Genomic DNA, 15,581 nt, shown 5'->3' with positions numbered 1-15,581 from the left:
TGCAGGCCACTCTGAAGATGCTGATGCAGACTGTGGTGATGTCTGTATTTAAAAGCTTCTTCATCATCATGGGGATGTTTCTTCTCATGCTTTTCTATGCCTACATGGGTGTAATTCTGTTTGGTTCGGTGAAATATGGATACAATCTTGGGAGGTAAGTGTCTTGATTTTGTATATCCTGGAAAAGGAAATAGTACACCTTTGCAGAAAAGGAATCAATAAACAACTTGCTTTTAACTCCAAAATTGTCCATATCACTTTTAGTTTGACTACATTTCAATTCAGCCTGTTAACCTGCAGGTCCTTATTACTGCTGTGCAACATAGTTTCTGTTCATTCCTTCCTTCCTTGTTCCTATTCACCCCTAGTGGAGCATAGGGCCGCAACCACACTCCGCCATCGGACCTGTCTCTACCTCTCTGTGAACTGATCTCCTCCACTTCTCTCTGGGTCTCCCAACCTTGTGCCTCCCCTGTGGGTTCCAGCCCAGAGTTTGTCTTGTTAAATTGTCGGCCGGCTTTCACAAGGCGTGATCCAGCCCCACTTCCGCATCTTGATGTCTTGGATGCCAGGTTTTCGTTGGCTCTCTCCCACAGGTCTGTATTGGAGATCTTCTCAGGCCATCTGATGTTGAGGATGCGGCGCAGACATCTGTTGACGAATGTCTCTATCTTGTTGGTGATTGCATTTGTCACACGCCATATCTCAGATCCATACAGAAGGACTGACTTTACATTTGTATTAAAGATGCGGATCTTGGTGTGTAAAGACAAAGCCTTGGAGTTCCAGATAGGTTGTAGGTTGTGGAATGCAAGTCTGGCTTTGTTTATTCGGCTTTTTACGTCTTCATCTATTCCTCCATCTTTGTTGACTATGCTGCCAAGTTAGGTGAAACAGTCAGACTCTGTAATGCATTCCCCATGTAGTTGGAGTGGGGCTTCTTGCTTGTTGTTGACCCTCTTTACCTCCATCTTCTTGATGTTGATGGTCAGGCCAGTCATTGCTGCTTCTTCTGCGAGTCGAGTGAGCTTTATCTGTGCGTGTTGTTGCTTGTGGAACAGCAGGCTGATGTCATCCGCTAAGTCAAGATCCTCAAGTTGCCTGGCGAAGGTCCACTGAATGCCCGTGTTGCTGTTAGAGGTGTTTGTTCTCATGATCCAGTCTATGACGATCAGGAAGATTGTGAGTGAGAGCATACAACCTTGCCTCACTCCAGTCCTCATTGCTAAGGGGGCAGTCAGCTTTCCGTTGTTTATCACCTGGCATGTCAAGTCCTCATACAGTTGATGGCAATGAACTTTGGTGGAAATCCGTAGTGCTGCATCAGTTTCCAGATGGTTTTCCTGTCTACGGAGTCAAAGGCCTTCTCAAAATCCACAAAATGTATGTATAGTGGCGACTGCCATTCGATAATATTTTGTAGAGTAGCGATTTGGTCGGTGCATGATTTTCCCCTGCTGAAAGCCTGCCTGTTCTTGCCTCAGAATCTTGTCTAGGGCATTCTTCAGTCGCTCCAGGATGATTCTGGTCAGCAGCTTGCTTGAAATGGACAACAGCGTAATCCTTCGCCAATTGCTGCACTGTGTCAGGTCACCTTTTTTGGGTAGCTTTATAAGGTAGCCAAGCTTCCAGTCTGCGGGAACTTGCTCCTGTTCCCAAATTTTCTTCAGCAGGGGCTGTAGCATCTCTGCTGCGACTGTTGGGTCTGCCTTGAGTGCTTCTGCAGGAATGCCATCTGGGCCTGCTGCCTCGCCAGAATTTAAGAACTTGATAGCTTTGATGATTTCTGGCTTGGTTGGCAGGTTGGTAGTTACTTGGAGCTGTTCTGCAGCTGGGGGAATGTCCAAAGTGGTTGTTGGTGGTGGTCGGTTAAGTATTTCATAAAAATGTTCCACCCATCCTGATCTTTGTTCTGCATCCCCGGTGATGACGCTGCCATTCTTATTCTTTATTGGTCTGCATGCATTGGTGTTTTTCCTTCCTGACAGAATTCTTGTAATTTTGTATAGTCTCTTATTTTTCCCAGCTGCTTGTTCTGCCTCTTCTGCCATCCTGTGTGTGAACTGTCTCTTGTCGTCCCATGGGGTCTTCTTCACTTCTCTGTTTATCTCCCAGTATTTTGCTCTGAGCTCTTCTTTTTCCTGCTGGTCTTGACATTGGTTGATCTTCTGCTTCAGCTCTTTCCTTTCCTATATCTTTTGCCAGGTCCTTAGAGTCAGCCATTCCTTGTGCTGTTTTCCTTTTTTTTCCCAGAACGTGTGTGCAGGCAGTCTTCCAGATCTCTTATAATCCTGTCCAGTGGTTGGCCACTGTTTCTTCCAGGAGTCCTTCCAGTGTCGCAAACCTGTGTTTAACTTCGCAGTTGAACTCTTTTTGCTTTCTACGGTCTCTAAGAAACTGCACGTTGAATTTGTGGTGCGATCTGTCTGATGTGTCATGGAAAGACCTCAGCTTTATCTTCATGGTTGCCACAAGCAGGTGGTGGTCTGTGGCTACATCTGCACCTTGCTTTACTTTGACATCCAGCAGGCTCCTAAACTGGCGATTAATGGTGATGTGATCGATCTGGTTTTCTGTATGTCCATCTGGTGAAGTCCAGGTGGTCTTGTGAATGGTTTTGTGTGGAAAAACTGTGCCTCCGACTACAAGGTCATTGAACAGGCAGAAGTCTGTGAGCATCTCACCATTTTCATTGCAGTTGCCCACACCATGCTTTCCCATTATATGTCCTTTTTCTGTGTTGTCATTTCCAACTTTGGCATTCATGTCGCCCATTATGATCTTTAGGTCTCGTTTTGGAGTACGATCAACCAGTGCTTGTAGGGAGTTGTAAAAGTCTTCTTTTTCCACTTCTTTAGCTGCGTTGGTAGGTGCATAGCACTGGATGATCGTGATCTTTCTCCCTTTGGAATTGAACCTGGCTTACGTGTCGTGGGGAGACTGGTTCCCATGCTATTAGTGATCTTGCAGCCTCTGGTGTCATCAGTACTGCTACTCCTTGTGTGTGGTCATGGTCAGGGTCTTCATGTCCAGAGTAGATGATAGCCTCCCCTGACGAAAGTCTGGTCTGACCATTGCCGTTCCACCTTGTCTCGCAACCCTCCTCCTTCATCCGGGTTTGGGACCAGCAGGTTACCCAAGCGGCTTCCAGGCAGAGTTAGTTTCTGTTCATCAAGTTTAGAATATATATGTTCATATAGTTTAAATAAAGTTATAATAAGTGGATTTATGTAGCATATTCTTCTACTTAACACTAATGTCACAAATACCAAAATAAAAATAAAAGATCGACACCAAATACATATAGCAAACATGCTGACACAGACTGAAACTTATACAGCTAACACGTACAAGATAAAGAAAAAAAAAAGAAGAAGAAAAAGAAAGAGGAAAGAAGCATGCACACGAAGCATCCCACAGCAGGGGGCAGTTCTGTAGAAAATCTGGTGTTTGGCCTTTGAGACCATAGACACAGATTGGTAAGAATGACACCTTGAGCTTTTTGTAGATGTGATCATTGACTAATGTTTAGTTGAATCAATGAATAAAAGAAATGATTTGCAGCCATAACTTAAGAAGATGGTGTGGGACCCCTATGGATAGGAGTCATGTTAATGCTTTCACAGAGGTCTTTTTCCATATGACTCTGTGCAGGTGGGGGTAGATTAGCACTGTCGTTAGAGCGTTGGTTTCTTGCTGGTAGTCCAGATGTGGTTGCGTAGGTCTCTGGAAACTGCGTGTATATATACCAGCTCCTCCTGTGGCATAAGTGCCTGAGCTGTCAGCATTTACTGAGATCCAAGATTCTTCCATATACTATGCTGCAGTCATACCCAGTGACAGTGATCATTTGATGATTTCATTGTGGGAGTCTAGATGACCAGCAAAAAGCTGTATTGAAGATGTGAAATTTTGTGTAGTCTTCGTTCCATGGTTGTAGGAGGTCTGAGGGCCTCAGTGGGAGCAGCAATAACTTGTGGATATATAGCTCACTTGAGTTACTGTTATCTAACTAAACAAATTTAGATGCAACTAAGCACAAGGCACAGATGGGATACCCCCTTAAAGGAAGGATGTTTGTCAATTACACCAGCAGTCATTAACTTTACTTTTAATTTACAAAATATATCAATGTAAACAGGTAACCTCGCACAGATTTTTCAAAGATAACTGCAGGTTATTGATACCTTTAATAAAGCAACCACTTGCTGGCTGCCTGCAGCTACCTGTACCACCTCTGCCAAGCAGGGCAAATTAAAAACAAACTTTCCACCTCAGAGGCTAAGTACTCAACTGGGCTGCTGGTTCAGATGGCATTAAATTTTGCTGGCAGTGTTACTTGTGTCTTGCTTATTTCAAGTTTCTCTCTGCTGACTCCTCTTGTGGCACTTTTCCCTCTCACTAGGATAGCTATTGTGCCATGGGTGTATTTGTGTGTAGACTGTGCTGCCTGAGATCTATCTAGTGAGAGGTTGGGTGCCATCCACTCCATCCCTCTGGACCAACACAAACTTGCACGCCAATCAAAGCTGCTGACCAGCACTGCCAACATATTGAAATAACAGACTTTATATGTAGGTAGACAAAACTCAGATTACAGATAAATCATACAACTGAGGCTTAGCAAGTTACTGTTTCGCCAAACCAAATTTAAATAAGACTTTAAAGTAACTTTTTATCTATCTTTAACATTTTATCCATAACAATTCACTATAAATAACGGATTTTATTCAGCTCCATATTAAAGAAGTTATTAACAAAGCGAATAAAGCTCTGGGTTAATTAAAAGGGTTTTTGTGGCTCCTTGGTCATTTTTATGCAATTAAACAAAGCCCTTCTTTGACCAATTTTAGAGTATTACAATGCCATATGGTCATCAGCCCTAAAGTGGCTGTAGCAATAGAATATGAAAAAGACTCAAGACTGGATTATTATAATGTTGTTTTAAGGGTTAGTCATATAAACAAAGACTAGTAGCTTTATAGTTACCTTTCCTAAAGGTGAGGCACAGTAGAAGGGATCTTATAAGATTGCAATTAGATATGTGGTGTTCATATTACAAATTCTTCTAGTGTAATCAGATTTTTAGAACAAGAAATGGTCATCAAAATTTACATGCAATACATGACTACTAACATTCACAGAAATAGTTTTACTGACATGGTAGTGCTTACTGCAACTACTTCCAGGACAAGTAAAGATCGCACCTAATATTAATATTTGTAAAAATTTCATAGATGACTTCAAAATTTTGATGGCTAAATTCTTGAGCACGTCAGACCTAACTCATAATAGTAATACAAAGAGCAGTGATATGTAAGCCATTGACTTACTTGATAGTACCCGACCTACTTGTTTACCTGCCTAGTATGCTGGTCTGGTACATCCATACAAGTTTTGTGTTTTTGTGGAATTTGCATCTGCAATGTGTCTCTACAGGCATGTCAACTTTGAGACGGCATCTTATGCCATATTACTACTCTTCCGCATTGTCACAGGAGAGGATTGGAACAAGATCATGCATGACTGTATGGTAAGATATTGACACTTGAAGACTTCTGTTAAATTAATAGTACAATCTACACTCATGTTCTTGATGTCATCCATCTAATACATTTATGTTGAAAGGCAAGGGTGGCAATGTAAAGAGTGTGTGTGATCAATAGCATGTGTGGTACTCTGTCTAGCGCTTTGTGCTAACTTTAACTTGGTTTAGCTTTCTCACCTTCCAGCAACTAATGGAAATGAGATGTTTGGTGAGAGTATGTGGGCTGTCAGGTTGGGAACATTGTAACGCTGGTCCCCAGCCATCATAACTCCAGTTGGTCTGCCTCTCCAGTGCCACTGTTTGGTGGACTGTCTTTAGACTCATTTATGTAATAGTATCTTTTTCACGGGAATGAATTGTTAGTCAATTGCCCAAACCCCTGTGGCCTGGAGGACCAGTGAACCACTCTTTGTCTGGTCTTTACCTCTAGACCTGTCTGCCAGGAGCTAAGTGCTCTAGTTGGCATAGCTCTAAGAATCATTTAGACACTCAAGCCCTGGCCGTAGCAAGAGCCATCAGAAGCAACTTGTTGCTTTTGAATGAAATAGAAAATGTAGTCATTTTATTAAAGAAAACAAAGTTCAGAGAATCTTCTGCTAGAAATCGATAAAACTTGTAACATTTGAGCAGCATGTGAAGTTACTAAGGAGCAAATTATATCAGTCACAATACTGAAGGATTATGTCACAGATTATGACCACAGATAGATTAGTACTACAGACTAACTTTGATTTTCATCATTAAACCAAAATACCATTCTATGATGGAGATGGGAAGTTAGGTCATTGCTGACTTTAAACACTTATAACAGGGGAGATGGCAGGGGTGGTCAAACAGTTTTCCAAAATGAAACATAACTCAGTTTCTCTTAAGGTGACCAGACGTTTCGGGGGCGAAAGCGGGACACGTGCCGATGATGGTGTCGTCACCGTCAAAAAACGCCGAAAAAAGTGATTTTTAAAGACAATCGGGACATTTGATGGACTGCCAGAAAGCGGGACATTGGGCGTCCCCCCCGATATTCAGGCGGGACAGGAGGTCAAAATCGGGACTGTCCCGCCTAAAGCAGGACGTCTGGTCACCTTAGTTTCTCTACTTGTTGGGATATAACTTCATCCTCAGCGCTCTCCTTCTGACTGACTCCTGTTGCCTGCCACCTGACCTTCGTATTTCTCTTACCCTCAAATTTTCTAGAACTTCCCAGATCCCTTCCTTTGTTGTTAGGCGGCCCCTACCTATCTCCCTCTGTCTTGGTGAGCCCTCGAGCACAGGGTCCCAAAATGGTCAGGTATCTTGTGACATCATCCCCAGTGTGTTTGCCTCTATGTATGTGTGCGTGCATGCCTGTGTTGGGCCCAATCCAATCCCATACAGGTGTACTACTATCTTTAGGGACCTGGGCTTGTTTCTTCAGATTTTTTACAGGCTGCCAACTTTCATCATTTGTCCAGACTCAGTTGCAAAATGACTGATTGTTGAAAATGTATTACCTTTAGATTATAGATCTACCAAGCCAGGACATACACTCTTTTAGGAGTATTCTTCTGGAAGCTGTTTATTGTGGAAGGAGCCAAAAAGATTTTTTTTCATCCAGTTCCAATATTGCTAAATCTACTCATTAGGTGTTTGAAAGATGATAGGAACAGGGAACAACTTGATGCAACTTTACATCAGCAGCTTGATCAGGAACAGTTTCCTTATTAACTGCCTTTCAGAAGGTGTGATTTATCTTCTCACATAATTTTCTTTGGATTTTACATGCTTCCAGCTCTCAGTAGGAGCCCTGCATGGTTATGTCGCCAAACTCGTTTCAAAAAGGAAACAATCTCATGTTTTTGCTTAGTGAGAGCAATTATTCAGTGCATTTTATCTCAGATATTGGATGATTGGAAGCTAGTGAATAGTGATATCTATGTTAAAGGCCGATGTCACGATGGGCGTTTTTTAAAATGGTTTCGCCCGTGCGAGGGAAGGTAGGAGTACACGTGGTGCTGACTTTTACCAGCGGTCAGTTTTCCCTAATTGCTACCCTGGCCCCAAGGCAGGGTGGAGATCACTCCTACCTTCCCTCGCATGGGCAAAATCACTCCCTTCCCCAAGGTGGGAAGATATCGGCCTTTAAAGAATCCTTGCAAGCCTTTTTCGGTGTTAAAAATTACTACTATGTCTGGTTCACATTCATATTTAATGAATGACTGACTGGAACTTGGTATGTGCACAAAAGAAAATTTGAAAAAGAGAAATTTTAACACTCCCTGTATCTCCTAAAATTATTTCAGGTAATGTTCAAAGAAGAAATACTATTTTGTAGTAAATTTATGTTTGTACTACCGGTAATAGTGAGAATTAGTTGTGCATGTACTTATAAAGGAAAAATCTTGATGTTTTGTGTGTCAAGGTGAGTCCACCATTCTGCACACCAGGAGGAAACTACTGGGAAACAGATTGTGGCAATGGCCTGGCTTCCATCATTTACTTTTGTTCCTTCTATGTTATCATCACCTACATTGTGCTGAATCTACTTGTTGGTAGGGTAAACTTGCTAAATTCCATCTGTCATCTGTCGCTTGTATCCATTGAATGGTTGTGGGCATTTAGTTAAACCTGTAAGTGGTAGGGAAAAGTAGTACTCTTTCAATATTTTATTGTGATAGTCTAAAAGTTAGGCTGAGTTTCATTAATTCCTAAATAAGACACATCTTTGGATATGTGACCATGGCAGATTTTTATGCACTGGTTTCAGAAAAAAAGATTTTAGCCAAATGAGATTGTGAAAGTATGTACAATGTGTTGACCACAGTCCAAGTTTATTGGAAGTCTTTTATTCCTTTTATTAGAGAAATCAAATTTTGTAAAGTGTATTTGCTGCTGTATATTTTAAAAATAATCTCAAGGTTGCTACCTTTGCAAAGAAAAAAAATTCTTGTATTAATTAGCCAACTATTGCAGATATTGTTGTGAAATAGATTGTTGGGATCATGTGCCTGGCAGTCAGAATAACAGGAGTTGTAACCACCATATAGCTCCAATGAGCAAGAAGGATATTTTTTAACTGGGCAGTGTTATTGATATCTGTCACTCATACACCTGTGAGAGATGTGCTGCTAAACCCTCTGCCAACACCTTTACATTAATCTGTCCATCTCAACTACCAAAATTCTCATCTGCTCATTTGTTCTGTCTAAACTAGACTACTGCAACTCTCTTCTAGCTGATTGTCCACAGTACCTCATTGATAAGCTTCATAAAGTCCAGAGCTCAGCTGCTCATCTTGTTTTCCAGACTTGCAAATCTGAACGTCACACCACTTCTTTACTCTGTTCATTAGCTACCAGTTAAAGCTAGAATAGTCTTAGACTACAAGCTCTCAACTCTACGCTATGAATTCTCTGAAGGCTACTCAACCCACTACTTTACTGAAATCTTGTCTATCCACACAAGAAGCCTGCCATCTCTCCACTGTCACTCTGAAATCAAACAATTTTCTCAGCTGTAAAGTTACACTACTTGTTCTATCCCTGTTTAGCACTCCAACAACCTTTCCCCCCCTCCCCACCTCTTTTCTGGCATTGTCATGACCTTTCCTTGCCCCCTGTGATGGCAGTGGTCACCCACATCCCCCACTGTCTGGTTATGACCTTCCCAAGTGGATCGGGTGACTTCATAACTTCTGATGTAACAATAGGTCCAGTCGCGAGTAGCCACTGGTGGACATTTCGAGGCTGGCTATTACATACAGCAGGCATGAGAAAAGGACAGTCCTGGAAGCTGTTCCACCCTTACCCTCTACAAAAGCAAAGACATAACTTAGTACACTACTAGAGTGCTAAATAATCGTAACAGTCAGATGGTTAAGATGTTTATCGGTCATTTGACATGTTTGAAAGCTTGAATTCATATTGTTCTGTGTCCCATTGGTTTTTATTGTTCCTGGCTTTATCATTTTCTCATCTTGTGTTAATAATTAGTATTTTTTTGTGTCTTCAGCCATCATCATGGAAAACTTCTCTCTTTTTTACTCCAATGAAGAGGATGCATTACTTAGCTACAATGATATCCGGCAGTTCCAAAACACATGGAATCTTGTTGACATAAACAGAAAGGTATGCATAGTTCTTGGCATTTGTTTTAACAATGTTATATGGTGTAGTTTTAAACTATTTTATAATACATGGCTATATAGTGTAGTTATATGTGAGTATTTTATAACATTTCCCAAAAAAGAAAGTGGACAAAGGAAAAACTGCACTTGAGTAAAACACCTAATCAGAAGTCTTTGACGATACCAGAGCTAAATGAAATAACACTGAAGTCAACATTGGAGAATTAATAACATTTGTCTCAGTGAAGGTACGTATCTAATTATAACAGTTAAATCATCCATTTAAATTACTTAGGGTTTGTAGTACTTATATTCCATTGCAAGATGACATTTTACCTTGTATAATATTTAGGATAGTGTAGGCCAGCACTAGGCAATTTATTACCATGAAAAAGATTTGAGATCTAGATCAGTGACATATAAGGGTAAAGCAGAGATAGACAGGGGCTCTGCTCCAAATTGGACCAATAAAACATTGAAAGAGAAAGGTATCCACAAGAGTAAATAAAGGGAGCAACAACATTTTCATGCTGCTCCAAAATGCCATTAAAAACTGCCATGGCTGCTGCTTAAAAGCCCAGGAAATAATAATAAAAAAGGCAGCTTCATTTTCCGACTGTCCACCTCCTGTTTGTAACTGAGTATATAGGATGACTTGCTTACTAACACCTGAACCTCCCACCACTCAGTTACATCAGAGAGAAAAAAACATACATACAAATAGTCTGAGCAATATCTTCTCTTGAATAATAATCTCTTTCTACTGTTTCTTTAAAAGAAATAAAAAAACACCTTTAGCATACAAGGATCAATCAAGATGTTCTAAGCTTCACCAAGAAGGAGCCGCAGAAACAAGACAGTTTTTCACTATTTTTTCGATATAATTCCCCTTGACATCAATGCACTTGTTCCAATGATGCTCAAGCATTGCAATCCCATCATGGAAGAAGGTAGCATTCTGGACCATCAAAAACTCCTCCACAGCACATATGACATCATCATTGTTTCGAAAGTAATAATAATAGGTTTATTACAAAGCTTTTTTCTCCACCATTAAAGGTGGGCTCAAAGCAATTTACTAAAAAGAAAAACACACAAACATAATAATAATGAATGTTGGTCTCAAAAACAATAACTGAAAAATTCTAGCAGTAACACCATCAGGTTAGTTTTACAATCACTGAGAAATAGCCAAATTCTGTTCAAGAATTTCTGGACTGAAATACTGGAGGCAACCATCAGCGTGTTGGGGACGTCATAAATTATCCACAAGCACTGACCTCCTACAACTGTGGAGAGTTGTGGAGGCCAGTGAGATGTACCCATTCTCTAGCTGATATTAAAACATGGCTAGCCTTCACACTCCTATGTATGACACCTCTGCTATGCAAGTATTCCAGAGCATGCTGTACACCCTGCAAAATGTATGTGACTGCTTGATTGCTGTGAAGCAGGCATGTAGGAGGTGACAGCAAGAATCATAGCCCATAACAGGCATGACTATCCACACTAATGTGAGAGAACAGTCTCATGTTGCAGCTGCTTGGTTAATACAACTTCTTTCTGTACATACGAGAACTCATGATCTAAGTAGGAGAAACCAAAACTCAACATAGATCCACAGATGAGACAAAAGGACAGAGAGCTGTTCCCCTCCAGCCAATTAGGTGAGGGGACATCACTCGAAAAAAAATGATGACCATGTACGTGGAATTTCAGTTTAGGAAACAGATAAAAGTCAGATGAAGATACAGTGATACCTCGGTTCTCGAACATAATTCGTTCCGGGAGGACGGTCGAGAACCAAATTGTTCGAGAACCGAAGCAATGAAACCCATAGGAAATAATGGAAACTGGATTAATTCGTTCCAAGCCCCAGAAAATGCCTATTTACTGGCCTAATTTGTATATAATATGTAGACAAACACGAGTCTCAACAAGAAATAAGAAATAAAAGTGTATTTATTAAAACAAAAATTAATGAAATAAAATAAAATGTACTGTACAGTACAGTACAGTAAATTTTGTTTCATTTACTGTACCTGTACCAAACTTTATGGCAGGAGGGAATGAATGTGGAGGGAGGAGGGAAGGGGGATGGTTATTGTTTTGAAGGGGAGTCCTCTTCAATAAAAACAGAGGGTAACTGCTCTTCGGGTGTTTCTGTTCTCTGTATCTTTTGCTGAGGAGAATCAGAATCTTGCTCTGCAGTTGCTTGTCTGATTTCTTCAAGGAAGAATTTGTCAATTGTTTGCTGTTTTTTTCTCCTCTGCACTCACACTGATGACGCAAGCAAGGCGCGCTGGGCAGAATGAACGCCATTCGGCTCATCTCGGACGTTCGGATGTTCGAGTTCCAAATATTTGTTCGGATTCCAAGACAAAATTTTCTCGAATTTCCTGGTCGAATACCGATTTGGTCGAAAGTCAAGGCGTTCGAGAACCGAGGTATCACTGTAAATCTGTGGAGTAAGGGGGATGATGTAGCAATTCAAAGCTACAGTTAGCTGTTTCAGCTACTGCAACCTGACAAGAGTTAATGGGCGCGTTATCCTGAGCAAGAGCTCATCTACCTTCAGCTCCCCTCTGCGTTTCCGCTTAACTGCTTCCTTCGTTTGCGTCAATTATGATGCATAGTACTGTCCATTAATAATTTTTCCCTTTTCCAGATAGTTTATAATGATTACTCCCACAGAATCTCCCAAAACAGATGCAATCACCTTGCTAAGAGATGCTGCCTGCTTGAATTTCTTCTGGGATGGAGGACCACAGTGTTTTCCACTGCTTTGAATCTTTGCTTCAGGTTTAAACCTGAATCAAAGATGAACCTAGGTTGAATCAATGATGAACCTAGGTTTCATTTTGAGTTACCAGTCTATGGTCAAAATTCTCAGGGTCATCATGGAAGTTAGCCAGAAGTGTCCTGGAAATGTCAACCCTTTGCAGCTTCTGCTCTAGCATATGCATTCTTAGGACCCATCTTGCAGACAGCTTGCTCATCCCCAAGATCTCAGTTAACACAGTGTGGACTGAACCAGAACTAAAGCCTATGGACAGCTATCTGCTGGACAGTAAGGCATCTGTCATCCAAAACCATATGGTGAATAGCATCTTGATCATCAGTGGTTGAGGTTTTTGGATGACCTGACCAAGGGTCATCTTCTGTGAGGACCCTTCTTTGCTTAAATTCAGCAGCTCACTTCTTCACAGTTGCATAGGAAGAGAAGTCCTCAGCAAGTGTCTGGACCATGTCCTCAGATCTCCTTGGGTGTCATACCTTTCTTTTGCAGATACTTTATGACTGCTTGGGCCTCTGTCTTGTCCATTTTCAGATTTGTCGCACTACCCTTCACCTTTGTATGGGGCTCATCCGCACAAAAATTAAAGAAATCTGTATTAGTTTTTCTAGTTTTATAAGAAGTGATAGTGTGTTACCACAACAAAAATGCTCAGCTATGGCTCTTCTTTCTGAGTGAGGCTTAGAGCTTTTTGAACAACCCTTGTAATCATGAATTTCACTCAACCCCCCCCCCCCAAAAATGTTACATTGAATTATAGGGTATGCTAATGATATTTGTGTTTTTGTTTGATTTTTTTTTTTTTTTCTAATAGGGAGTGATTCCAGCTCACCGTGTCAAATTCTTGTTGCGTCTGCTACGAGGACGTCTTGAGGTTGATCTTGAAAAGGATCGACTGTTGTTCAAACACATGTGCTACGAGATTGAAAAACTTCATCCCAGTGGGGAAGTTACTTTCCATGATGTTCTGAGGTATTGGGCCATGAAAAATCTGTTGCCAGATATTTTATGTAATTGTAAAAGAGTTGATGGTGTTTGTATGTTTGTACCTTTGATCAAATTTCCTTTGTTCTAACTGGCAGTACTTCACTGTCCATTGAACATTGCCAATTATAAGATGAAATAATATGGAAAACATCTAAAAATATGGGAATCTTGATTGTTCTGACTGTATAAGCTTTCTATGATCATTGTATGGTGTGGTATAATGAAGCTACAGACCTCTGAAGCAAGTGATCTCATTCTCTTTCTTTTGTCTGCTGGTGTGAGAATAGCCAAAAATATAAGAAATGGGACACAATGTGTTCATGAAGACCCTTTCCACCTATAAAACTATAAAAAGACAGATGACATGGCCAGGCTTATAGCTTGAGAACCATCCTCATAATCCTTTTTGACATTTATTTTTGTTGGATGTAAACTATGTTATTCAAATATCTGATGATGATGATGCCGCCATAACTTAAATGAAGCATTTGGTCATTGAGATTTGCTGCCTTTGCACATAATCCAATATGGGTGAGTATACTTTATCTAAAATAGCTGATATAAAAGTACAATGTCATTACTGACTATGAAACATGTTGTAATTGCTTTCTTGTAAAGCATGCTGTCTTATCGGTCTGTGGATATCCGGAAGTCCTTGCAGTTAGAAGAACTACTAGCACGAGAGGAGCTGGAGTACACTGTGGAGGAGGAGGTTGCCAAACTCACAATACGCAACTGGCTTGACAAGTGCCTGAAGCGCATTCGTGCTGCAAGTATTCTGTATTTTTTAATCAATTTTTTTTCTGTACATTCTCATATATTTTGATAGAACTATTTCTTTGACCTTTTATTCTTTAATGAAGACCTGTCCAAAATGTCAAACACCGGGGATGCGGAGGTGGAGATTCGAGCCCGAATGGCAAAAGCCAGCCACGCCTTCGCCTCACTCAGGAGCACATGGAAGGCAACAAACATCAGTAAGAAGATCAAGCTGAGAATCTTCCTGTCAACTGTGATCAGCACCCTCCTTTACGGATCCGAATCATGGAAGATGACTAAATCCATCTGTAAGAGACTTGACGTCTTCCAAAACAGATGCCTCAGGCGCCTACTTAACATCTGGCCAAATAAGATCACCAACGAAGAACTCCACCGAAGGGCTGGAACCGAGTCCATCACCACGCAAGTTCAACGAAGGCATTGGCGATGGATTGGACATGTGCTCCGCCAGCAGACAGCAGACCTCTCCACAGTCGCCCTGCGATGGACTCCAGATGGCCGAAGAAAAAGAGGCCGCCCAAAGGAAACTTGGAGGCGAACAGTGGAAAGGGAGATGAAAGGGAAGGGCTGGACATGGGGTCACCTAGAGTGGGTTTCAGCCAATCGACATCAGTGGCAGACTCTGGTCGAGGCCTTATGTGCAACCTGATGCATGAAGAGGACAAGAAGAAGAAGAAGACCTGTACTGTTCAGTTTCTTGGATGATATGTATTAATTTGCTATGCAAAATTTGGATTTTTGAGTGTTTGTTTATGTAGATAAGTTATTTTTAGACTATACAATTTTAAATAAGTAATTATTTGATGTTGCCAGGACCCACTGTAGTAGAGCTTAGTTTATTGCAAGTTAGTCCTTAACTAGAACAAATAACCACTTGCAGACTCCCTATTTGTTGATCTTTTAAATAGCTCACTTGACAAGTTTCAAAGAGCCTATAACCATACTACCTGCATTATCTTGCATAAGCACAAATCTGATCATGTGAGCAGCACTTGTTGCTAGTCCATGCTCATATTGACTATAAGGTGGTAGTTGCCACTGTTATCTCCATGGCCTTGCTTCAGGATATCTGTCTGAGTTGTTAAAACTTTATCAGCCCGGTTGGTCTTAATGATCTGCTCATGCTGACCTTCTGCATGTGCCTTATATCAGACAGGATAAGTTCTCCAGCACTGCATGGTCTTGCATTCACTTGCATTCACCCAGTGCAAACTTATACAGTTTCTAAACACTGAAATTATCGGCATTCATGCTGAGACCATGAAGTTTGTTTCATGCACACCAGTGCTGAGTGCTCTTTTGCAGACACCTCTTTGCATGCAGTGAGTTTGGGTGCTGGAGATCTTCTATGCTATCTGCTATATATG

At 41.1% G+C, this 15,581-nt stretch overlaps 1 protein-coding gene across 4 annotated transcripts in view; it reads left to right on the top strand.

The window, feature by feature from the left end:
- Positions 1–15,581, top strand: part of LOC112555404 (sodium leak channel non-selective protein-like) — a 102,007-nt gene that overhangs the window by 80,346 nt on the left and 6,080 nt on the right. For all 4 annotated transcript variants that reach the window (XM_025223782.1, XM_025223781.1, XM_025223780.1 and 1 more), the window contains 6 exons: positions 6–154; positions 5,440–5,533; positions 7,947–8,076; positions 9,536–9,651; positions 13,262–13,419; positions 14,053–14,203. In XM_025223782.1, coding sequence (XP_025079567.1) covers positions 6–154; positions 5,440–5,533; positions 7,947–8,076; positions 9,536–9,651; positions 13,262–13,419; positions 14,053–14,203 — 798 coding nt within the window. The remainder of the gene's footprint in view (positions 1–5; positions 155–5,439; positions 5,534–7,946; positions 8,077–9,535; positions 9,652–13,261; positions 13,420–14,052; positions 14,204–15,581) is intronic.

This window comes from Pomacea canaliculata, linkage group LG14, assembly GCF_003073045.1.
Source record: "Pomacea canaliculata isolate SZHN2017 linkage group LG14, ASM307304v1, whole genome shotgun sequence".
NCBI lineage: Eukaryota > Metazoa > Mollusca > Gastropoda > Architaenioglossa > Ampullariidae > Pomacea > Pomacea canaliculata.
The sequence above is the reverse complement of the archived record's forward strand: the minus strand, read 5'-3'. Positions and strand labels throughout refer to the sequence as shown.